Source organism: Hippocampus zosterae, chromosome 11 (genome assembly GCF_025434085.1).
Source record: "Hippocampus zosterae strain Florida chromosome 11, ASM2543408v3, whole genome shotgun sequence".
Lineage (NCBI taxonomy): Eukaryota > Metazoa > Chordata > Actinopteri > Syngnathiformes > Syngnathidae > Hippocampus > Hippocampus zosterae.
Genome location: NC_067461.1, coordinates 10,989,093 through 11,014,200, shown reverse-complemented (window position 1 = coordinate 11,014,200; position 25,108 = coordinate 10,989,093). Strand labels below are relative to the sequence as shown.

At 40.0% G+C, this 25,108-nt stretch overlaps 1 protein-coding gene across 4 annotated transcripts in view; it reads left to right on the top strand.

The window, feature by feature from the left end:
- khdrbs2 (KH domain containing, RNA binding, signal transduction associated 2) overlaps positions 1 to 25,108 on the top strand; it is a 41,221-nt gene that overhangs the window by 3,291 nt on the left and 12,822 nt on the right. For all 4 annotated transcript variants that reach the window (XM_052080577.1, XM_052080575.1, XM_052080576.1 and 1 more), the window contains exons 2-6: positions 4,898 to 5,025; positions 11,246 to 11,362; positions 15,065 to 15,211; positions 20,687 to 20,814; positions 24,106 to 24,295. In XM_052080577.1, the coding sequence (XP_051936537.1) occupies positions 4,898 to 5,025; positions 11,246 to 11,362; positions 15,065 to 15,211; positions 20,687 to 20,814; positions 24,106 to 24,295 (710 nt within the window). The remainder of the gene's footprint in view (positions 1 to 4,897; positions 5,026 to 11,245; positions 11,363 to 15,064; positions 15,212 to 20,686; positions 20,815 to 24,105; positions 24,296 to 25,108) is intronic.

Genomic DNA, 25,108 nt, shown 5'->3' with positions numbered 1-25,108 from the left:
TCTGGTAGGATTTTGCCAAGATCCCCCACAGCTCTTACATCACAGTCATCATAATGTTATCCACATCTTCAAAAAGTGCCGTCTTTATGTCCCCCTTGAGCTTGGGAAAGAGGAAAAATAATACCATGGAGGCAGGTGTTGAGGTTCCTCTAACACGGTGATGTTCTCACCCAGTGACTGTCAAATGCTGAGGTCTTTGTATGATCAACTGTGTAGTCATGGCGACGCAGCCGCAAGTTGGCCTCCCACCACTCTGGGGTACACATTTCACAGATGTCTTGCTGTAACTATGTTAAAGCGGAGACCATCCGACTTTAAACTGAAAAATAACAGGCAAACTAATACATGCCTGGACACTGGTGAGAAAATCTACTCTTTAAATAGAACCAGAGTCAGAAATGAATTACGGCAGTCGATGTCGTCTGTCAGCCAGGAGCAGTGATCTATCAAAAAGAAAACCAATAATTTATTTATTATATCGTCCTATTTTTGTTGCTTCAAGGTGTAAAATGAACACTTAAAATAACATATTGTATGGTATAAACCAGGGGTGTCAGTCATTTATGTCGCGGGCCACATTGAAGTGACTGTTTTCTTGGAGGACCGTTACGACTGTGAAAACCATTTAAAGAAGTCAATAATAATGGTTGAGTCAACGATTGTTGAAGTTTCTGTAATGAGGGATTTGGTAACAAGAAAATGCTTCCAATATCTGACTTATTTATTACATATGAGGAGTTGAAATTCTGGTTCAAATTTTAGCAATCATGTTAGAAGTTGACGTCTGATTTGCTTTTGCGGGTCACATAAAATGATGAGGTGGGCCAGATCTGGCCCCCGGGCCTTGAGTTTGACACAGGTGGTATAAACTCTCAACATTTTTGCAGTAGCTCTCTATGTCCACATTTTGATATGAGGACACACAATAAAAACGGCGCAGCAAATGGTATTGCGGTTCTTAAAAGAGAAATTGGATTAGATGTGAAGCTGATAGCCTGTCAGATGACTGTCGAAAGTGAACCACTAACTCCTCACAATGCCTGAATGGCCAGTTGTGTATCAGACTCGCAGGGCTCGATGTCTCGTCGCGCCTCGCGTCACATAGTCCGCCATTAAAGAGCAGACAACGCATTAATCACTTGCATCGACAGATGGTCCGTCGCTCGCTCATGAGCAGGAGAGCGGGAGACAGCTGTGTTCAGCATACGCACACACACTGATGGTATGCCTGGCCTATTCTCATTGATGACTTGTAAAAATCAAAGCTCAATAACAGCAGGGAGGTGAACCAATAAAGAATGGGTATAGTGTTCACCTCAAGTGGTGAACACTTGCCGCATTAATGAGCAAACCATACGATATGTATGCCACGAGCACTCATCTGAGCATGTTTGCATTGTGTTTATTCATTAAAATAAATTGGCAAAGTGTTTTGCTGATCCTGCATATTTAACAAATGGCTGTATTATGACGGAGAGTTGGAAATGTGCCCCCAAGAGGATCGTGGCTACTAATTAATCACGGTTTAAAACTGCCTTAAAACTGTCAGTTGGGCTTTTGTAAACTTCTAGTCATAAATATGACAAATCGTTTGTTAGAATAAAACAAAATAGCCCCATTGGGACATTTTTAACAACTTGTACGAACACCAATGTAGATAACTAAAGTCCCATTCGTATTGAATCAGATGATTTCATATTGAAAGCACCTCTGACAAATTGAAAATGACTGAATTGCATTTCCCTGATTTGCTTGCTTTTTCACATCCCATTTGTATGCGCGGTAATTGGTTTTTACTCCTTTTAAAATATTTTTTTTTTTACAGCAGAAGACAATTGACTTTAAAATTTGATTTGTCAATCATTACTTGATCACAGTGCAAACAGATCAATCAGTCACAAACAGGAACAGCAAGAGATGAAACACTCATATTGTCCAGGAACCGTCCCGCCCCGCATTTACACTCATCTGTCTAAAGCAGAAAAAGACAAAACGAATTGCTCTGTTCAGTCAATTCAACTAACAGATTGATGCTGTAAATCATAGCATGCCTTTGGCCTCGTTTTGTCTTTGATATGAACAAACAATAAGTTAATGCAGTCATATGATTTATTTGTCTTTTCCTGCATTGTTGAGCCTTCATCATTGGCTTTAAAAATAAAAAGTCAATAATTGCAGCAATAATTGAAATATTGTAACTCTCCAACAACCAGGAAGTAGCCAGCTGACAAAGGCTGGAACACACACAAAAAAAAATTAAGCCTTTAGTTCTCTTTATTTTAAATTTTGGGGTAATTTATATTTTCTTTCTCCCATTTTCGTCATTCGCCCCACCCCAGATTAAAAATGGTAATATCCTCCTTTCCCCACAATCTCTCACTTGTATTCTTTGGCGTTTGACTCAGCATGACTTAGATTGCTATTGGTTTTACTGCTTGGTGCTTTCTACCGCCTTATTACTTATTACTTATTACTGATTCGTCTTACTGTTTATTGTATATGTTAAATCGCTCCATGTACAGCACTTTGTATGCAGTGATGGCTGTTTGAAAGTGCTCTATAAATACTGTTGACTTGACTTGACTTGACTTGACAATCCTTTGTGAACCAAAAAGGACCTGCTAACATACCGAGAGACAAATTATCACAGCATGAAGGTTCTCTTTTTTTTTTTATTTTTTCACAGTTCAATGGTTCTATTTTCCTTCGTTTTGATGTCTGGGAAATGAAATTGGGCCTCCTTAGGTCATGCCTCCTCAAACTCCTCAATTGTAGAGGTAGACACATTTATCCCACAGTTGACCCTTTAAACCTTCCTTTTTTTTCCAAAATTCCTTTTCTTTGCGCAGCACTGCTGAAGCAGTTTTGGCCATTGCATCAGAGCGGATCAAGAGCACCAGAATAGTAACTGAGAGTTGAAATGATTCGTTTCCCCGCAATGAGATCTTTTTTTTTTATCCTGTGTGATAATTGAAAGCAGTGACCTTCAATTCACTTTCGTGCTCTTCTGATCCCTGCACTCACATTGCTCCCGTTCACATTGCTCCTGCTCACGTTTTTTTTTTTTTTTTGTGGCAAAACCATGATGCATGTGCAACTGTTTTGCCACATTTGTTCACAGTAAGCCGATTTACCCCTCTTTCACACAAACACAATCTTCTTGTGGCAGGCTGCAGACCACAAGAGATGCACTGTTGTGGAACTTAAAAGTCCTCACTGTCTTTTTATTGCTACACACAAATGAGGTAAATAAATACAAAAAAAACCCCCAAAACAAAATAGTATTAAAAAAAAAAGTACAAAAGTACCAAAACAATTCAAAACTAATCAGTTAGTATCATCAATTCGGACCAAAAATAAGAGACTAATTTAACTTAATAGTGTTCACTGACTGAGAATGCATTTTGAGACTGCAATCAATTCAACGAGCCCACATTCACAATGCCAATATCCTGCTTATAGCAGGTTGACAGATTTTTTTTTCTTTTTTTTCAGTATTATTTTTTTAATGTTTTTTTTTTCAATATTCGCGGGCCGGCCCAGTCCCTATCGACTGTGTAAACAAACTGATTGATGTTGTCATCTTATTACCGATCGTAATGAAACAATTCATCTATTTTCTCTACCGCTTCATCCACATTAATATTGCAGCTGTGTAGAAGTTTGTCACAGATGACTTTGGGCGATACACCCTGGACTGGTCGCAAGCCACAATAAAAAATAATGTTTAAAAATGAATCCACAACCTAATGTGAAAACATTTAAACAAAAGCAGACCTCTACGCACACCCAATCAGTCAAATCTTACTGTATTTGTATGATGCAGCGCAATCATACACCACTGTAAACTACCCCCAATATAATAAACATTCATACTTTGGAAATATCAATCAGACCAAAGGCAGACATTTAATATCAGTTTTACCTAATGGATGGACATTATGTCAAAAATTCTCCAAGCCAGAATAATTTTAACATTTTTTTTTGTCAGCAATATTGACATACGACTGTACATGTACAGATAACTGCCACATATTTGTGGTTATGCCTTTTTTATGGAACCTCTTCCCCGTTATTTGTGGAGACGTCCGTTACCCCTGCGCCCCAGATTTTTTTTTCTAGGTAGTATCAATCATTCCAGGCTTTTTGCAATTCGTGACCGGTCTCGGCTCTTATCCCCTGTGATTATTGGGGGTCCACTATATATTGCTGAAGTTGGAGGGCCTCTCTAATCTGTTTAGTTCCACTCCCGTAAGAGTACGGCAAATAGGTGTGTGACAAGGATCCAAAGGAACAATCGTGCCTTGGCAAAATGCCTGCATTTCATTTTCGAACTTGCTGTTCATCTCATTTCTGGATCTCCCACAAGCATCTTAATGTTGCAGCTCTTCAGAGTCCTTTGACAGCTGGAGCTCGACTGCATTTAAAGGCTCTCTCCAGGAAGTCATTACTGGGAATGTTTCGAGCCATTTTTTTTGCCATGCTGATTCAGTCTGCTCCACCTCTGATCAATTTCCCATCCAACTTGGATATGTCAGATGACTGTTGGCCCAATTTGTGCAAGATTTCCCACTCATGTCAATGATACAGAGACAGTGCGCATTGATCGAAATCAATTATCTGCAAATATGATCTTCATTTGAGAGCTCATCAACCTAATTTGCACCACTCCAAACAACTGCTCTCTAATGACATCGAGCAGCAGGCTAAACTTGTGTCATAATGTGCTCTTACTTACAGCTGTGTGAGGCTACGCACAGTTACAGTACATTTCTCCCAAAGTGTCCCCAGAGTCTGATTTTATTGTTGTTGTTGATGTTGTTACCATTTGCCGTCACCCTGCCACCGGACTGTTGCACAGTATAACTAATAATCCCCTTTATCTTTTTCGCTGCAGAAATTGAAAAGCATGAAGGTGATGAACTGCAACAAGATGGCATAATGAAGAAATACCTTGACATTATCAGCAATAAAAATATTAAGCTGTCTGAAAGAGTTCTCATCCCTGTGCAACAGTATCCAAAGGTAAGACGCAACTGCTCCGTATATCTGTCAATATCATATCTACAGCGAGTCCACTCTTTCAATTCGCAAAGTCAAGACATTTACCTTAACCCTTTCAGGGACAGCGCTTACTACAGTGGACAGCTTATCATGTTATCAGGTTACAGGTTGCATGACAGGGTTAAAGTAGCACGCCTTAAAATCATTATGATGATAAACGGTACTAGCTGGTACTCAGGAGTATAACATGTCCGTTGTTCCCGTGGCAATTCTTGATGCCGTCCTTCCGGGACCTATGGGAATTGTTTTACACTGTACTTGTGTTGGCCAAGTACTTGAGCCCAGTAAACTCACATCCATACATTAATTAACTTTTAGTTTCAGGATCTCCACTCTGTTTCTCAGTTTTAAATCATGACATGTCAGAATACCTTCCACTTCCCATTTCCATTCAATTTATCGTGAATTCTCGGCAAAGGCAATGTTGATAAAATTAAAGAGAGAATGAGACATAACTGAGGGAGCAAACTTTTGAATACTCCAGTGCAACTTTTTTTTTTTAAAGGTTACTCCGTCGCAGACTAATTTCCATGTGGAGACGACACATTATTGAAGAATTAAGTGCTGCGTGCTTTCCTTACAATTCCACTTAATTGCATTCATCTAGTGATGTCTGGTAGCTCCAGTAGGTAAATCGGTTCTTGATTAGATAGTTAATGAAAGCACAGCAGAGCCTGCAAATAACAAGAGCTATGAACTTTTTATAGAATGAATGAAAATACAAGAAGCACAGTTGAACAGCTTGATGACCACACTCAAAAAAATTAATGCACAGCCCCTGATCAGCTATAAGGCTGCATAAGGGACTTTTTAAAGTCAAAGCAGCATACATACAGAGCTACTCAAATACAAAACCAAAATTGCCGCAAAGACATTTATCGAGGTCACTCAGGCCAGCAATGGCAACAGCAGCCATGTAAAACATCAGCAGCAGATTATGACAAATGTAAAAGGAAGCCAGACACTTTGCTGTGGATGTCAGTGTTATCTGACATGTCTGGTGTGAGCTGCAGACCCAGATTTGAATGTCTAGACCAGAGGTACTCGAATACAAATCCTTCAGTGCCACTGACAGTGTTCCATGTGCAGCCGCCCATCCTGACTGACCGTGGTCTCTTTGAGAGGCATAGTTCATCAAACAGGAGATGAGGCATATGTCCATTGTCAGGTTCTTGAGCAAGTTCTGCACTGTCAAAAATAATGTTGAGTGAACTCAAAATTTCAAGGCAACAAACAATTCAACTAAATATGTTAAGCCTCGCTGTTGTGAAAATTGGCACTCCAGCAGTTAACAACAAAGAACTGTTGTCTGTTGTCATGGTTGCCAAAGCTCAAGATAAAAGTAAACGAATAAATAAATAAAAATCATCTAATTATTTTGCAGCAAAGAACTTGTTTGCTTTGTTATATTAAGCACTAACGTTGTTGCCATTAATGTGAATAAGGTATATTCAAAAGTTGTTACAATTTAAATTACTGTTTTACCGCAAAAAAAAAAAAGCCTAAAAAAACCTTCAAATTTTTCCTAGGCACAGACTGTGCAGATGCATGCTGTGTATATATTTTTGAGTAGTTCCTTCTCCAATGAGTCTCCCACTGAGAGGCATACAGCTAATTGGCTTTTTTTTCTTTTCACACTCCTGGCTCACTTTTGTCATTGCTGCTGATTGCTCGGGTGTTCAGTAACGTCCTGCCTTGGTGGCAGAGCAGAAGAGAAATTCACAAGACATCATAAATCTCTTCTGTCAGGTTTTGGACGTGCCGCAGTGCCCGTTCTTGCTTACAGCAGCCCTCCTGCCTGAGCGTAATTAAATGTAAATTAATTACATTATTGCTTGGGAAAACTCTTCACATAGTTTCTGATCTGCTGAATTGGTGCATGGAAGATGAATGTCAGCCTGCAGTAAAATAACCTCGACTAATCCCTGCATTTAGTCTTGGCTCTCCGAGCATATGAGCCTATCATGCAGGATGCGTCGTTGTTGCATCCCGAGACGCCTGAATGAAGCCATGCCATTGTTGACGGTTCCGCCTGTGCCTTTCTTGCTTTCCAAATGTGTGTTGTGGACGAGGTCTGCTAAGAATGCTGGCATACCGGGCGAAATTCATCTTCATGAAAGTTATTTGGTGCTTAAAAAGTCAATTTGCTAAGAAAATATACACCATCTGTGTTAGAGGTTGGCGGTGTATGCCTCCATCATGTTCATAAATGAACAGTACAGCAAGGGAATGGTCATTGAGGATACGTTTTGTATTCTTGGTCCCCATGCCTGTCTCGACACGGGGTATTTTTTGCTAATTAAGAAGAATGTTGTGTGATTAAAACTAAGATCAGAATGAACGTATAAATATTCATTCATTCATCCATTCATTCATTTTCCGAACCGCTTTATCCTCACTAGGATCGCGGGGGGTGCTGGAGCCTATCCCAGCTGTCTCCGGGCAATAGGCGGGGGACACCCTGAACCGGTTGCCAGCTAATAGCAGGGCACACAGAGAGGAACAACCATTCGCTCTCACACTCACACCTAGGGACAAATTGGAGTGTTCAATCAGCCTGCCATGCATGTTTTTGGAATGTGGGAGGAAACCGGAGTACCCAGAGAAAACCCACGCAGGCACAGGGAGAACATACAAACCGACACACAGGGAGGCCGGAGCTGGAATTGAACTTACCTCTGCACTGTGAAGTCCACGTGCTAACCACTCGACTACCGGGCCGCCCACGTATAAATACGAAAATTTTAATTATTTTCGCACCCGTCCATGAAGTTGATGAATAATTTAGATTATTTTTATTTTTCATCCATCCATTTTCCGATTCGCTTTATCCTCACGAGGTTCGCAGAGTGTGCTGGAGCCTATGAGTGTTTTGTGCACCTCTTGATGCAAAATGGGATAGATTAGATGTGTTGTCAGTTTTACAGCAGGTCGAGATCAGGACATGTATGGCTCACTTAGTTTCCTGAACCTACCTTTTGGGATGTGAAGTATACTCACTTTGGTAGCCTTTTAACTTGTAAGTTTTCCTTACAATAAACCTTCGTAAAATGATTAGAATTCACTCTGTGCCATTTAAGATTGAGACAGCATGTGCATAGTTTTGAATGCACTTTTCTTTTTTTGTTTCACCTCAACAAGCTAGTTTGCATATAGCATGACAGGCTCTGCTCGTCTATATACAGCCCATAACAACGATATGTCCTTGTGAATAGCACCATTTTGAGTACATCCATTCTTGTGTTATTGTGACCTTTAGATAGTGCTCTGCTCCATTCATTTCATAGCGGCATTCCATTACTGTCTATCCCAAAGAAACATTTCATTATGGAAAGGTGTTTTGCTTTGATAAGTGAAACAGTATGCATGCTGTGAATTAAACATGAGCATGTGTGATATAGTGAAATGTTGATGCCGGCACTTGGTTGCAAAATGCGCCTCAAAAAACAATGCTGATTTTTGGTAGACACTGTCCAGGAGATTCTCATTCCAAACTTTAAAAATATAATTATTATCGTTAGCCCGTCGACCTCACAGTGCGCAGGTTGTGGGTTCGATCCCGGCTCTGGCTTTCCTGTATGGAATTTGCATGTTCGACCCGGGCCTGTGTGAGTTTTCTCCGGGTACTCCGGCTTCCTCTCACATTCCAAAAACATGCATGGCAGGCTGATTGAACACTCCAAATTGTTCCTAGGTGTGAGTGTGGGCGCGGATGATTGTTTGCCTCCGTGTGCCCTGCGATTGGCTGGCAACCGGTTCTGGGTTCTCCCCCCCCCCCCCGACCCTTGTGAGGACAAAGCGACAAAATGGATGGATGGATAATTATTACCATTGTGTTTGCAGAGCCAGTCGCTATCCAATGTCACCAATCAAAACGATACATGCATTATAATCTTAGCAAACGTGTTCATACTCTTGTAGTATTGAATTATGGAGGTGTAGTTCCTCCACAATTGTAGAATCCCTTGCATCCTTCCCTCTAATATACACATAACTATCGGAGTTGGTACAGCAGGGGGCACATTGGATCATTTCAAAGCTCATTTAACAGCGGTACCTGCCCCCTCTTCAAAGCATAAATTGCCTGCCACGGAGGTGCAGAATGGCTCCAGACATTAACTTAATGAAAACAGGCTATTCTCTTTCTCATGCCCAGCAAGTGTGTTCCCACCGTAGGAGCTATGACCATCTGCTGTTCAGCTCCCTGCCAACTTAGGCATAGTCCTGTCAAAGCGGCCCCTGTGAGGAGAGGCGTCCAAAAGGTGCCTTAATCATGCAGATCAGAGGACAAGCGAGGACAGCATGGAAGCTTTTATTTTCTTAAGAATGGTTTCGCCTTGGTACTAACATGGCGCACAGCGGAGATGTTAATGTTGACCAAATCGGCTGAGTGTGCACTTACCGGAGTTGAGTCACAGCAGCCCCGCAGCTGGCTCTGGAGTTATTGGCAGCGGGAGAAGGTTGCTTTGTGTGAAGGTTAATATCATCTGGGTTAGGCTTGTGAAGTGATGGTGGGGTGACGAAGACCACCTGTTCAGTTCCCAAGGTGGTCTCTTCACAGTAAGAACAGACATTTGAAAATCAAATCCCGTGGTGCTATGTAGTCTACACACATATCAGGAAAAATACAATACAGTTGATTTGCTAAAGCTGTATCCAATTCATACCACACATTGTTTTCTGACTTTAATTTGCCTTTTGTACAGACTTGTCCGGTTCCTTGGTCTTTATCCAGAGGTTCTTCTACTCAAACGGCAGTTAAATGAGTTCCTGGGGCGCTCATTTGAGTAGAAGCACTTCTGTCTTTGTTAGATTTCTCCCCTCCTTTTTACGCGCTAGTATAACAAACTGAGATTCGTATAGTAAGATGTAAATTGGATGAGACGCTGCAATCTGTATTCAAGAGGAGAGGAATGGTTCAAAGTTGATAGAAATAAAGGATGACTCTATTGAGGTTTTTGTAGAAGATTTAGACCTAAGTGCACTCACCAAATGCGATATCACTCCACTAGGATTAGAGGAAATTGTTTTTTTTTTTGTTTTTTTGTTTTTTTTTTGGCTTTGCCCTGCTACCTAACAAATGAACAAGCTCCCTATTCTCTTTAATCTTCGACTAAGTGACATCCAGACATCAAAAACATCACTATAACATGCACAAATGCATGTTTTGTTCGATCAATTCAGTCATTGCTGCAACTGCAATGTGCGCAAGTCTAAAGGTGCTATCTCACAGAGCTTCGTAGGCTTGCGAATGTTTGCAAACATAGCGAATGAAGGAGACATTTTATTAACAAACGCTGACATTAAAAGCAGCATTTGCCACCATGTTTTGGCAGCTTAGTGAGATATCACCTTAACAAATAATTTCATCATAGTGCCCTCTGCTGACTCCTTGTCCCACTTGTGTGTGTGTGTGTATAGATATGTACAGTATATAAAATTCAATTTTAAGCATTTTTGTTTCAACTCACGTCCCCCTCGAATGAGAATACATTTATCTGCTGCGGGCCAGAAGTGAGCATTTCAGCCTTCTGATGTAAAGAAAATGCTTATCTGCTCAAACAACCAAAATATTATTGCCCATATGAACACCTATAGGCTGGTGCAGAGTGCGAGGGAAATGATAGTCAGAGCCCAAGGCTTGAATCTGATCATTTGTCATCTGAATACTATAGCTTAATTTCCACAGGGAGGAAACTCATTATGTCTGACTTTATCTCACCACTGACCTCCAAAACAGTCTCAGGGATGTTATTGGTTTCATCCCATGTTTTCCCATATTTTTCCTCTCACCGCACACTATATATGATCCTCAAACCAATAAGACACGACCAGCGAGGGCAGAGTTCAAGCCAAAGATAGGTGGCATGATGTTATGCTGAACCCGTGGAATGAGGGTCCCATTCACCTTTCATTCGCTACAGAAAAAGCACAATTACATTGATTTATTACAGGCTACATTACACGATATTTGCCCACGTGGCGGGTGGTGAAAGGAATCTGAGATTATATTGATTAAAAAAAAAAAAAAGACTAATGGCCTGTAAACACCTTTTGCGGTTTACCTTTTTTCCCCCCAAACGGATCACATTTCATTTCCTCACGTGTAAATCATTGGTTCATGTTACAATTTAGATGTTTCTACTTCGACATGTTGCTTTTGCTCTCCCTTTTGCTGCAGTTTAATTTTGTTGGAAAGCTACTGGGACCTCGGGGAAATTCCATGAAAAGGCTACAAGAGGAAACAGGAGTCAAGATGTCCATCCTCGGAAAAGGGTCCATGAGGGATAAAGCAAAGGTAATATAATATTAATATTATAATATTTTGTGTTGAAATATGGTCTTATGGGTTGTTTGGGATGTGAAATAAATATAAAGATTCATAGCAACTTGAAAATAACATCCAAGCACACGCAGAGATGAACAGCTTTCAGTTGTCAAACATAAGTAGGGGAGGATATGAATAATTTAAAAGCATATTGTGTAATTGTCATGTGTGAGTGCAACATAATGAAGCACTTTGCTATAGTCATTTGTCGTGCTGACATGTCATCCCCTGGAGCTAAACTTAGCCAGGGCGTGCGCGATTCAGTCTGCCATCATAACAGTGCCACTTCCATCAATGTCGTCCTGTAGAATTTTGTTTCTCTCAATACTGGTGACGTTTCTTTCACACAATCCGAAAAGCGCTGGAGCCTGATCACAGGATACATCAAGTTTCTTGTTGACATCATCATAATTTTTTTATTGGCTTTAATGACTTTGGATTGATCAGAAGTGATGTCAGTTTACATTCTTGTGAGGGCAAGTTAGTTATTTAAAAGAAATCAGGGGTTGTGGTTTTGATGTCAGTGCACTTCAGAAAATGCAAAGTCAATTCATTGATTAATTCCAATTCCTTGAAATGTTATTGACATTGGGATTGGAGAATCTCTCTCTGCTTTTTGTTCTGACTTTTTGTTTCATAACGCTGTTGATTATTGAGCTGTATTGCACTCAGTTTTCCTTCCTACGACTAATCGTTTAATTACACACAGTTGACAGAATTCTTAACAGGCGTGTGTGTTCATAATTTTTCCAATTTTATGTGTGTTCATAATTGTTCCAATAATCTTGAAGCAATGAAATGTGTGCTCATATTTCTGTATCAGACAAAGTTGGCTGGTCTTGTTACGTTTTCTGTCCTTCATTTTCAATTGACCATATATAGGTTTAGTGCTGCACTGTCGTCTGGTCTCTGTTCTGCTTTGTATTTATTTAATATGTACGTGGTAAGAGAATTCCGTAGTTGGGATTTAATTGCATCCCAGTGGGGTATACATTAGAATCATAAATGTCCAACCATTACGTCCACTGATGAATAGTACAGTAGAACCATGCATATTGGTGCTTTGTCATTTACATAGTCCAAAATTTTGGGGGGGGCCTGCTTTGCCACCATTTTGATGCTCAGAAACTATGTTAAAGTTAGTTGAGGAGTTTCATTTCTAAAATAGTGCTTTGCTGCCACTTATTTGTCATGATGTTGTTAAGGTTTGCATTCGGTTTCATGTTTTTTCTTATTTTCTTGTGGTTCATGACTTTTTCTGTCCGTTCGGTGTTTTTGGGAAATACATTCCGTGCACGCACTGCTTCACTCTGACCGTTGCTTAAATCTGCTGTTTGGTTTTCAGAGTGCACCAAAAACTGAGTGCCATTGCATGCACTAGGTGTTTTGACTTGGGGACACCATGCGCCTGTGAAGTCATGCAGTAGAGATGGAAGCAACTCGAGCATGGGCTGCTTATTGGTTGATTGGATGTCGATCCAGCCTGTTTTAGATGTCAGATTCAAGTGGTCAAGCTCATACGGACACTCTGAGAGGGTTGATAAACATCCTGAATTTGAATCAGGTGTGTTTGAAGCATTTAAAACCGTCTGGATAAGGGCTATCGCAACCCAGAATTAGAACATGGGTCGCATTAAGTAATAAAGAGGAGCCTCTCCGAACACGCACACTCTCAGAATAATGCACCGACATCAGAGTGAATTTCTGAATGTGTCCTTTGTTTCCCCCTGTGCTTGTCAACCAATCCCTCGTGTCTTCCAGTCAGCTCCCTCAGTTGTCAGGACACCTTTCTTGTCCAGGTTTCCTCCTTGTCATGTCATTTAGTTCCCTGCCTCCTTGCTGTCTTGGTTGGGTCATTTGTTCTTGCTCTGTATCGTAGTCACTGTCTACTGGTCTTCATGTCTTGTTGAGTTTGGTGTTATTGTTTTTTTTTTGTTACTTTGGCTCAGGTTTGTTTGGACTTAATTTAATTTACACTACACAGTTTGTCATAAACATCAGAATTCCCAGTGGGCTACACTGCGATTCGTTGTGTATGACCACGTATTTCTCCATCTTTCAAAATATTACAAAATATGCCCAAAATAGCAGAATATTAAATTTCACTTTGAGTTAAAATGTAAGCGATTTCAAGAACACCCAACCTCAGTCTTCTTCAAATGCAGAGTCTTGTCAGAGCCCTATCATTTTTTTTTTTTTTTTTTTACAATACCGTGTTCAAAGTTCTTTGTCAAACTTCGAAACGAAGACATCCGTTTTATCATAGTGGCCTTGGCAGAGAAGTCTTAGTTTGTCAAGGACATTTTTTTTTGAAGGATTCGACTACAAAAAAAAATGTAAGGGCTTTGTCAGGACTGATTGAAATGAAATTGTTAGGTCTTCAGTCCCTGAGGAGTTAGCCACAGGCCTTGAACAATCTTTGGTTCCAATTAATGGTACCTAACCTCCTGAGTTAATTGACCAGTAACGTGTTAAGTCAGTGAAGAGTCTTGCCGAGAATTTCGATTTATGACACTATGTAGCAAAGGAAAAGATTATATACCTGTGCCATGGTTCTGGTACCAAGGACAAGCAGAATCACTGTGTTTGTGTCTTTAATGTGCTCGTGTGTGTGTCTGTGTGTTGATGATATTGATTTTGTCGACACTCTGACATCCTTTTTGAGAGAATCTGACAAATAAACTTTTTTGTCGGAAAGGCTGGAATGAAGGCAAAGTCAGTGTGGTGTGCTTTTCGCAACCATCTCATTCAGCTGTGACCCACTTGGGTACATCAGCTCGGCAATGGGGTGACAGCTCATCTTGGAGGGCGCATCAATATTGCACTTTGTGTTCATGGATCAAGCAAATTAACACGGCGCTCAGTCAAAGAGAGACCACATTTCATTTCTTCAACTCGTAGTGAGAAATGTATTCCTGATTTACCAATCGCTGGCAGTGTCCATGTTGATGAGGCAATTGTTATATTATCAAACACAAATTAACCAATCTGATGTCACATATTCCCATCAAAAACCATACTGATCTAGAAAGGCAGAAATGGTCTTGAACCCTTTCATGCACCCTGTAACCTGTTAACATGATAAACTGTCCACTGTAGTAACTCCTGGCCCCGAAAGGGTTAAATTGTCCGTAGATGTGAATGTGAGTGTGAATGGTTGTTTGCCTATTTTTGCCCTGCGATTGGCTGTCAACCAGTTCAGGGCCTACTCTGTCTCTCAACCTAAATCAGCTGGAGTAGGTTTTTAGCTCACCAATGACCCGGGGGAGGATAAGCAGTACAGACGAAAAATGGTTGGACAGTAAACAAGTAACCATCCATTATGATGCATAGTAGTCCCCTTTTTTGGGGGGATGGGGGGGGGGGGCAGAGCAGTCCCTTACTACTGCAAGCTACAGCGTGATAAAAACAAACAAGAAAAAAAATTCTCTGTAAAATTTAAGTGTTTAAATATGATGTATTATTATTATTCATTATTATTACTATTATTATTATTATTAATGTATTGCAGTTGTTGTTATTATTATTATACCCGGTATTTTGCTTTTCAAACTTCTGTCCTGGCAATGTTGTCAAGACTTATCTCATTAAAGTTCATGCACAGGCATATAAAACTTAACATACTCTCGACGTAACTGAACTGCGCTGTATTTTCTTTTTTTTTTTCCACAGGAAGAAGAATTAAGGAACAGTGGAGAGGCCAAATATGCCCATCTGAGTCACGATCTTCATGTTTTAATTGAAGTCTTTGCTCCACCGGGCGAGGCGTATTCCCGTATGAGCCACGCTTTGGAGGAGATTAAAAAATTCCTTGTTCCAGTAAGTGAACCGTTGTGACATCATTGTTTCATAGCAGAACTTGATCTCTTGTGTAACTTCTCTTGCCAATGCCACTGCATTTGACTTGATTGTTTCAGGCAGGCTTACCGACATAAAGAATAAGTACAGTATTCAGAGTTGTTTGCTGCAAAGGAATTCATATTGGTCTGATGTGTTTTCATCTAAACACTACATGACTACATTATAATCTCACTGAGAAATAGAAACATTCTATTCAGCAATTTAAATGCAATATGGCGCAGCCGGCAGAACTTGGCAAAAACAAATGTGCACACTGTGTTATGTCTAAGCTGTTCATTTTCATTCAACTTTACAAATGTGACAAGCTGCACAAGTTTGTTTTATGGAGTTGATGCTGTTCCCCCTTCTTACAAGTGTATTTGCAACTGTGCCAGAAGGATAATTATACCGCATATGTACTAAGTAGTTAGATATCAAATATATTAAATGCACAAATGTAGAAAGTGGCCATTATTCAGAATGGGCCAAAGTGTATAGAAACCAAATTTGTCAAAGAACTCTCAAATACACTGTTACATTAGGATCCCAAAGAAATTCAAGCCTGCTGTATTGTTGCGACTTTCCGCTTGTCCCTTCAGGGGTCGCCACATGATTTGTTTGGCACAGTTTGTCCTTCCTGAAGCAGCAGTGTCTTGCATGAACGACAGCAGCCTGCACTACTACAATGCTAGTACAAATGTAACCATGGTGCACATTGTAGTATATAAAAATAATAATAATAAGTAGAGATGGGAGCAACTATAAAGGGGCCTGCAACTCTGGCCAAGTTGGAGTATTTGCACATTGGGGTACTGGTACAGAGGACAATAACCCTCTAAAATAAAAGTATATATTCCAGGCCTGATGAATGTTCAAAGTTTAGACCCTCAAAAGTAGCCAAAATGTTTCTTCGTAAACAGCACATCACCATGGCAACAGCATACCAAGCTTTCAAGATATTTTCATCGTAAACACTTTTAGATGAAACACCCAAAATTTTAAGACGATCGGGTAATTTCAATAGGATGACTTTGTTCCAATATGACCTGTATAAAAGTCAAAAAATTGCATCAAATTCCGAACTAAAAATCTAACTGACGGCTGTCCAGTAAGATTTAATACATCCATCCATCCGTTCATTTCCTGATCCATTTTATCCTCACAAGGGTCACGGGGCGTGCTGGAGCCGATCCCAGCTATCTTCAGGCAGTAGGCGGTGGACACCCTGAACTAGTTTCCAGCCAACCACAGGGCACACCGAGACAAACAACCATTTGTGCTCACACTCACACCTAGGGATAATTGAGAGTGTTCCATTAACCTGCCATGGATGTTTTGGGAGAAAACCGGAGTACCTGGGGAAAACCCACGCAGGCACGGGGAGAACATGCAAACTCCACACAGGAAGGCCAGAGCTGGAATCGAACCTACGACCCTGCACTGTGAAGTTGATGCGCTAATCACTGGTCCACCAAGATTTAATACATGGCTCAAAAATACTTTTTTGTTGGTCTCGGGCTGTGATATACTCCTGCCAATTTTCATAGATCTCAGTAAAACGTGCAATGAATATTTTTTACTATAATTTTTAATTTAAAAAATTTCGGCCACTCTATCATCATGTATGGTAACTTTGAGCGTCCCGCTTCCAGGATAGAGTCATAGATTCGTAACCAAACCAAAAGTAGGCGCAATATACAAATTGCAGTGATGTCACCAGGATGACAAAGATCACTTTATTCAGCTCTCCCATTGAGCAGCAGCAAAATAACAAAGTCAACCATTAAGCATGAGAATGTACGAAACAGTGTATCCAAATTGACAGCCTAGTGATGTCAAGTGAGCTGATCTAATTGACCAATTTAGCAATAGACATCGCAATCCTGCTGCAGTTGTGTGCGTGTAGATAAACAGTCACATGGTGCTTCAGAGAACATTTTTCAGCAGGAAGTAGTGCAGGGCGTCTGGCATTGTGGGGATTTTTGCAAATTTTCGCTCTGTGAAGATTTGTGTTCACTAGGCAGTATGTTTAAGAGTCTTTACCAGTGTCGATGCGATAATGAGATCAAGAAGAGTAATTGCGGCGCAGAAGGCAGCGATAGCTTGTCGATGGTGCCGACAAGTGTTCAGTCATTCTTCTGCAATTGTGGAGAGCATAACAAAGGCTACACTTTTGTTTTAAATGACTGTAGTGTTATGCTTCTCATGAATTACTACTGCCAAGCAGGTACACTTTTTGGTTCTCGGAATACAGGGAGTCAAATGACTTCTGTCATTTGTATAGTCTCGTAATATGCGAGGAGAGCGCTGACTGCTGTGTTTGGACAAGAAATGAAAGAGCACACCGAGGAGTGGCTAGGTTAAACATTTTACAAAAAAAGCTCCACATTGTCTTGGCCGAATGCGAATCGCATTGCCTGGCATGTTAACCCCTTCGAGATCCAACTTTAGCTCCGTGATGGGCGAAGTGCATCACGCATGGTCAAAATTAATCTGTGTGAGCAAACAGTCTGACCCAAAGCGCCTGGGCGCGGTTTATCTCTGTGTACTCACGCTAACGCCTCTGTCAACAGTCAACATTTACAAGGTCTGGCACGTTTCTAGCGCTTTGAATAAACTGCCAGCTTTCCAATTAAAAGACCTGCCAGTCTGAGTTCAAACCAACAGAATGCTGTCGGCCATATTAATTCATGAACAAGTGCGCGGCGTGTCAAATGTTTCCGATGTCTGGCATTAGGATTTTTTTTTTTTTGTTCACACGTGATGTTCATGTGTAAAATTTGAGTTAAAAAAAACTAAACCTAAAACATGTATGCCCTTGATTGCCGAAACATCTTGCACTCTTGTCTTCTGCTTGGCATTTAGTTTGTGCTGTTGTAGATCATTTACTCTCGTTGAACAATGTAAAAATATCTTCCTTCTTTGTCTGTGTGGCCTTCCCTGCCTTGCCTGCTGCTTAAATATCTTCATCAAGCATTTAGGGTCATGCTTGATTGATTTATTTTTAAAAAATAGCTTGACTTTGTATAACATTTAAATGTGGGCATACTCTTAATGATTTTGGAATTGTCCATGTTAAATTCTTAACTCAAATTGTACAAGTCCATCAACACCACTAAAGTGCTCGCGCTTTGTTGGGATATTTGCTGCTCTAATTAAGTCCTGTCGGCGTTGGTAGTGCCCGTTTAAAACTGACAAAACAAATCAAAATAGGACTCTGCGGATGCTCATGGAAGAAACAACACGAGCAAGCAGCGTGTTTACCTTCTCATTTGTGCCTTGATTTTATGTGTTTTCGCAGATGTACTGTATGCTTCTAAATTTGTTTCAACAAATCAGTTGAAACAACAACAGTGCCTAAAAAACAGGTAAAACGGGTAAAACAGTTCAAATTCACAAGTGATCTTCTGCAACAGTCTTCCTGACATGATTTGCGGTTGACCCAAAAAGTCAGCCGTATTTTTAATTTTGTATGCGATAGACGTTATTGATTGAGAAAGCAAACTCATGCAGTGAACTCCTCAGTATAATTTTATGGTGGCATCTTCTAACATTGCAATTAAATGTCAACTGCAGATGAATGCATCCACTGTATGAGTAATAATAATAAATAATCCTGTTAGATATACGCTACTGGGTATTTCACCACATGGAATTTGCTCTGCTTTGGACTATGTGCAAGTGAAAATTGAATGGCAAAAATTATTCATTATTCTGATGTTCTTTTTACCAGTGGATAATTATTCTGCAAGGGTTTTCCAAACATTTGAAAATTTGCATATGTGTATTTTTAAAGAATAATTTAAGTTGCGTTTCTTATTTTTGTTGATAATCTGTTCTTGGTTGAAACAAATTGTTGTCGGGCAAACATATCCTCTGAGCTATCCTGATGACTAAATGCAGCGTCGGTGGGCTTATACATGTGATCAAAAGAACTGCACAAAAGCAGGATATGAAGAGAAAAGGCAGCACATTTTTCATTTATGAGTTGCCATCTCATGTTGATGTTATCCCACGAAACATTGTGCAGTATTTCTGTCTATGAATTCAAATAAATGTGTCCGTAGCTGCATTCAAGAGCTCTACAGAATCTAAAATAGTTCAAAAGCAATGATGTTGGGTGAATGAATACTGTAACTTAATTTTAGTTGGTGTCATTTACTTCAATGCCACAGGAATAAATTTTGACATGCAGTGAATTGTGCGAATAATTGAATGCAACTAAAACCGTTCAAGGAATAGATATATATTGTTTTTTTATTGTTTTATTGCAATTATTACACCCACCATGCTGCAAATCAAAAATATGCATAGCCACTGTGACACCCACAGACGTGACTTTTACATCATCTGTCCAAGGAAGACTGCTTGCATGAGCAAATCAGTTTTTTCTCCTGCCATGTCAAGGCCTGTGTCTCTTTCACTCCAATTTTAAAAGGAATAGAAGGAGCTGTTTTCATTAATGACTAATCAAGTTGGTTGTGTTCACACCCACAACGGCGCAAAATGGACATTTTTGACTGCGGCAAGTTGCATGCATCTGTGGAAATACAAAATCTTGGTCTCGACCGCCTCCGCGCAGATTTAAGCCGTACCGCGCGTGAGCCTTGCAGCAGGCACGGAAATAGAGCCCGTTGTCTGACTTGACAGTCAAGTCATATTCCAAAATAGTTACAAAATTGATGTTTTTTTAAAAAATATGTATATTTTTTACTATGAATCAAAAATACTCAATTTAGGCTGTGCTAACTCTGTACATATAATATTAGCACCAACGACGTGAGAGGTACCCCAGCTGCTGCTTTAATCTTGACCATGAAAATGTTAGATATAAACTACTCTATCTTTTTATATTTAAAGTAAGGGGTACCGTCTACTTATTTTATATTTATTTTATTTCATTCATAGCGCTTCTATTTACCATTGGAGGGTTTTTACTTTTCTAGTTAAAAGTGTGAAAACATGTCAAAAATAATTAGTTATATAAATAAAACTGTTGCCGTCACATCTTTATTACCAGTAACACATTTAAGATGGGAGTGGGCCATTATTGTGACTTGACATGGTGTTTCTTTCTTGAAAATAATGTTATTTTTGTCAGAAATTACAAGGTCATTTCTTTTCCTACCACACTGCCTGTCTGTGTAATTATTATCATGTTTGGTAATGGGATGACTAAATTGGTTCTCACCCATCAAAAATGTAAAAGAAAGTTGAAACCTTCAATTAGATTTTCTTTTCCAACACAAATAGGAAGATGGTCTGGGATGGACGATTTCGTGGGAGATGAATGCAAAACAGATACTATTACTTTTTTATTCATTCCAATGAAAACACCCATCAAGACGATGTTAATTTGATGACAGCTGCTTCTGTTCAGAATGTCTGTGGGAGTCCGAGCTCAATTGCATGTTTAGTTTTTAAAATGTGAGGCATGCTGTTTTGCTTCCACAGGACTACAATGACGAGATCAGACAAGAGCAACTGCGAGAGCTTTCGCTATTAAATGGTTCCGATGAGTCCAACAGAGGCAGGAATGCACAAGGAAGGAGCATTCGGGCAACCACCACAGTATCTAACAGGTAACTCATTCATTACACATACCGAAACAGGTTTATTAGGATGAGGTTATACAGTCAGGAAGGTGAAATAGTTTATGAGCAGAATAATGAAACTCATGTCTCATTATAGACATGCCAAACATTTGCACACATACCAGTGTGATATATTTCTTACATCTAATGGCACACATCCCGCTAACTGAATCATGTTGAGAAGTGAAGGTCCACCATGTGGTCAATAAACGCTAATAGTGGCCAAAAATGTCCACTCTGTCATTGTCCATCCTGTCAGCAAGCTCACATATTTGCTTGTTTGCTTGTAAATTGTCTGCTTGCAATAAATGTATACAGTATTTAAAAGAAAAGAGTGTGGAAGCGTGACCAGTATGCATTGTTTTGGTGCGGGGTTTGCATCAAGGATTTAGGAGGACGCACATGGAGGGAAGAAAGGCAGCGAAGCAAAAGTGCTCTCAAAAAATATTTCAACCAATGTAAAACGAGGAAATGAGGCACTTTGGAAGAAGCAAAAAACTGAATTAAGAAAAATCCAAAAAGCCCTGATGCCTAGGACCAACCTAAAAGTATGCCGGCCGTTCAAGATAGTTATCATATTTTCCCCAAATTGAGAGAAATATAAATGTTTTGTATTCAAAGGGTTATCAACTGTAACTCTGATTTAAGTCCTCCTTAAATTGCTGCAAGCCAACTCAGAGCGTGCTTAACACCCCAAACCTGCAGTTAGTATGAGTTGTGTGCAACACAGTGCTCATTGTCAACAAAACACCCATCTATGGTCTCATTAGACAACATAAAGTATTTTAAGAGGACAATAAACATCAACTAACCCTAATAAGTAAAAAGCATAAAATGTAAATCAAACCAACCCCTTAATTAGCTCAGCCACGCCCGTGGTTACTTGGATGGAATTTTTGCCTTTTTGCCACCCTTTATTACTTCTTTATTCATTAGAGCAAATTGTCCACAGTATCACAGATGGTGGTCTTTGTAAAACGGTACGGTCTGTGAAATTTTGGCAGAACATACAGACGTGCTGATTTCAACATTGTCACGGAATGCTCATAATAACAACAACAACAACAAAAAAGTCGGCACCACCAGCAGCACTTCCCGACTCAGATTTACTGTTTATGGCACACTGATAAGCAATTACCGTAAATCTCCATGAAAAATATGCACCGCCAATACCCCTTTGAGATGCTGTATTTCTGGCTCATATTAGGCTGTTACCGAGAGGAGGATACACCAGAGCAAAAAAAAAAATAAACCCCAAAAAGCGATTCCATCCCACCTGCATCATGTTCAAATGTAAGTTAAAGGATAACAGACTGCTAAATTCAATCCGGACCTGCGATCCACACAGTGGTTCCCTCGTGCTTATGCTGTACCGACACCCTTTTTACCAGTCAAATTTTCCAAACTTGAACTCACCAGAAAATATTGTACTCTATATGATAATTCAAATTATGGAAGTGTCTGTTCGTTTATACGTTCGTAATGTAAACATATGTTGGAAGGGCTCAAAATAAGTGGTTCCACTTCTCGAACAAACGCATAAAAACACAAAATTGCAAATGGGGCAATATTTATGCGCCGCAATGCAAACCTGACCAATGTTATGAAATCACTGCACGAACACTAACTCGTTACGCCCGTCATGCATCGAGATTGTTTTAAATATTTGAAGAAAAAAATCAACATAGTGGCCTCCGCTTCGTATCTGTGTGAGACTCAGGAGGCGGACAGTGCAACAGTTCTTTGTGTTTCCCTCATAACTAATTAGCTCATTCAGTAAGTCTGAAAAGACGTCAAAACGTCTTTGGGAGTGAATGAGTTACGGAAGCGTGCCCGTTTCGTGTGTGAGCCTGCCTTTGTGTCAAACTAAAGCATCTTAATGTGGCACGAGGTCCTCATCACGCCGAGGCCATGGGAGCTGGCCTGGCCAGCTGCATCCAGTCTGAGTATTTGCTGTCTTGAAGTAAATGCATCGTGACATTATTGTTTACGCACTTATAAATGGTGACATCTTCCCAGGGCTTGTCTGTGACGGCAGAACTTGTTTCAAAATATTTGTAGCTTCTTCTGTTCAAGCTGTGGCTTTAAGAAGTGTTTAAAAAAATGAGACTTCCATGCTTAATACATGTGAATGAACTCTCTCTTGATAAATCACGTGATGTTGACGTCAATCTGCACGCGTCACATTGCAGTAAAACAGATCTTGTGATCAACAAAATGGAGCATGTAAACAAGTGACCAGAAATCTTCAGTTGGAATCATTTCAATTGGAATTTTAAAAAAAACTAAAAACAATATTATCTCACAGCTTAAGGTAGCTGATAAATAGTTTCATGTTCTTTAGAAGTTGAATATTCAGTGAAAGTCTGAGGGTATTTTAACTCCCGATCACTGCGAAGCAAAACATTTGACCTCTTTGAAAACTTTGTTTTAGAGAACATGTGAGAGATTGCATGAAGTCACGTGATCCACAAGTTCAATTTCAAGGTCAAATCATACATCAAAAAGGTCAAGTTACGAACAAATGTATACATTTTCTAAAATGGTATCACAACCGAATCCTTGTTGAATTCTCTTTCCAACGACACCTGTTTTGTGAAGATTTTCCCAATCATTCCTGAATTAAGATTTTTGCTGAAAATGTCAGAATTCAGCAAGCCGCCGCTCCCAAGCACCTCCTCCGATTGACCCCAAATTTGACATTTCGTGTTGTACTATCACGATCAACAAGCACACAAGTTTAATTAAAATCAAAATCTTCTTGGTTAAGATTTTCCGTCTTTTTTGGCTGAATTGCCATTCACCTAAATATATACGGTAATGTTAACGTTTATCGATCATTCACATACAATCGCAATACACACATAAAATTGTACCTTCACACAATATATCTTTTGTTCATTCACATCAAGTCAATTATGTGCACATACAATACAAATGTTTGCGTGCCCATGCCCGTTCCCACACATTGTAAACATGTCTGTCCGTTTATAACTCAATGTACCGGTAATTGTCCATCAATTGGTTCACATGAAAATACTGTATCTGTCTGTCGATACAAACGGACACATAAGGTTGAGTTTATGCTGAATTTCAGGTTTCATCCAGGCCTGCTCGTCTGTGAGACGACCGCCGACTGGAGCTGCCTGGACACAAGCAGCAATAAAACTGATTTCACTGATTTCGCAGCAATTTACAGACTGCTCAGTCAACTTGCAGGGTAGATTCCCAAGGCAAATCACCACCAAGCTTTTCTGCTTGCTTGCATGCTTTGTGCAGGGCCCGCAGGAACACAGGAAGGAGCACAGTAACACCTCGGGGGACGGCTACCACGACGCACGGCAAACTTGCCGCATCTGTTTTAACGAGGGAAGCTCAAACCCCGAGAGCCAGGGGAGCAGCGGTTGCGGCAATTGGAGGGTACCGACCTCCACTGTTAGCCGCCACGCATGACTCATATGACGACTATGTGAGTCTAATCCTCTTTGCTCAAAGTTAAAAGTAGAGCTCATAGTAATTGCTGGTGAACGGTAAATCAGACTTGATTTAATCCGCCGTTAATGTGATGAGTCTTATGTTACATCTCGAGGTAGGGCAAATTGGAGCATCAATGGATTCCATTATTTGGAAAGATTGGAGCAAGGAGCCAACTTTTTTTCATTAAAAAGATGTATAATTACTTCCACTGAATTAACGTCCCCAGAAAATATCATGGTGGGTCATAGACGCAGGAAGAATGCATTACATTCTTGGTCTTTTAAACAGATGCTGTTTAAAAACAAAAACCCCTGCTGTGTTTATAAATACAGTCAAATCTCAGCTTTCGAATGTCTCTGTTCTCAACAAAATCGGTTTTCCACCAAAAACTTTTGAGTTTTTTTTATGCCTCGGATTACGACCGAAAATCGTTTCTCGTCCAAACTGAGCGCACTTGAATGCACCACTTGCGTCCTCTTGCCTTCCTTACACAAGGAATTGACGCTTCGTCGTGTAGCGTTCCATTGTGAGCAGATGTGTTCAATCAAGAATTTTTGTTTTAAAGCTTGGTTTCGGTTTTCGAACAAATCGGTTTTCAAACAGCCTTCTGGAACGGTCGAAAACTGAGGTATGACTGTAGTACGGAATGGTGAAACTGCCAATGTAGAGTAAACATTTTTGACTGGGCTATGTTATTGAATCGTACAGCAAAGTTGTTCGAAAAAAGTGGTGAAGTCGTTGGAATGCCCTGAAAAGTCGTTTGAACATATTTGGTAAGGCCATTTCAACATACTGGTAAAGCATA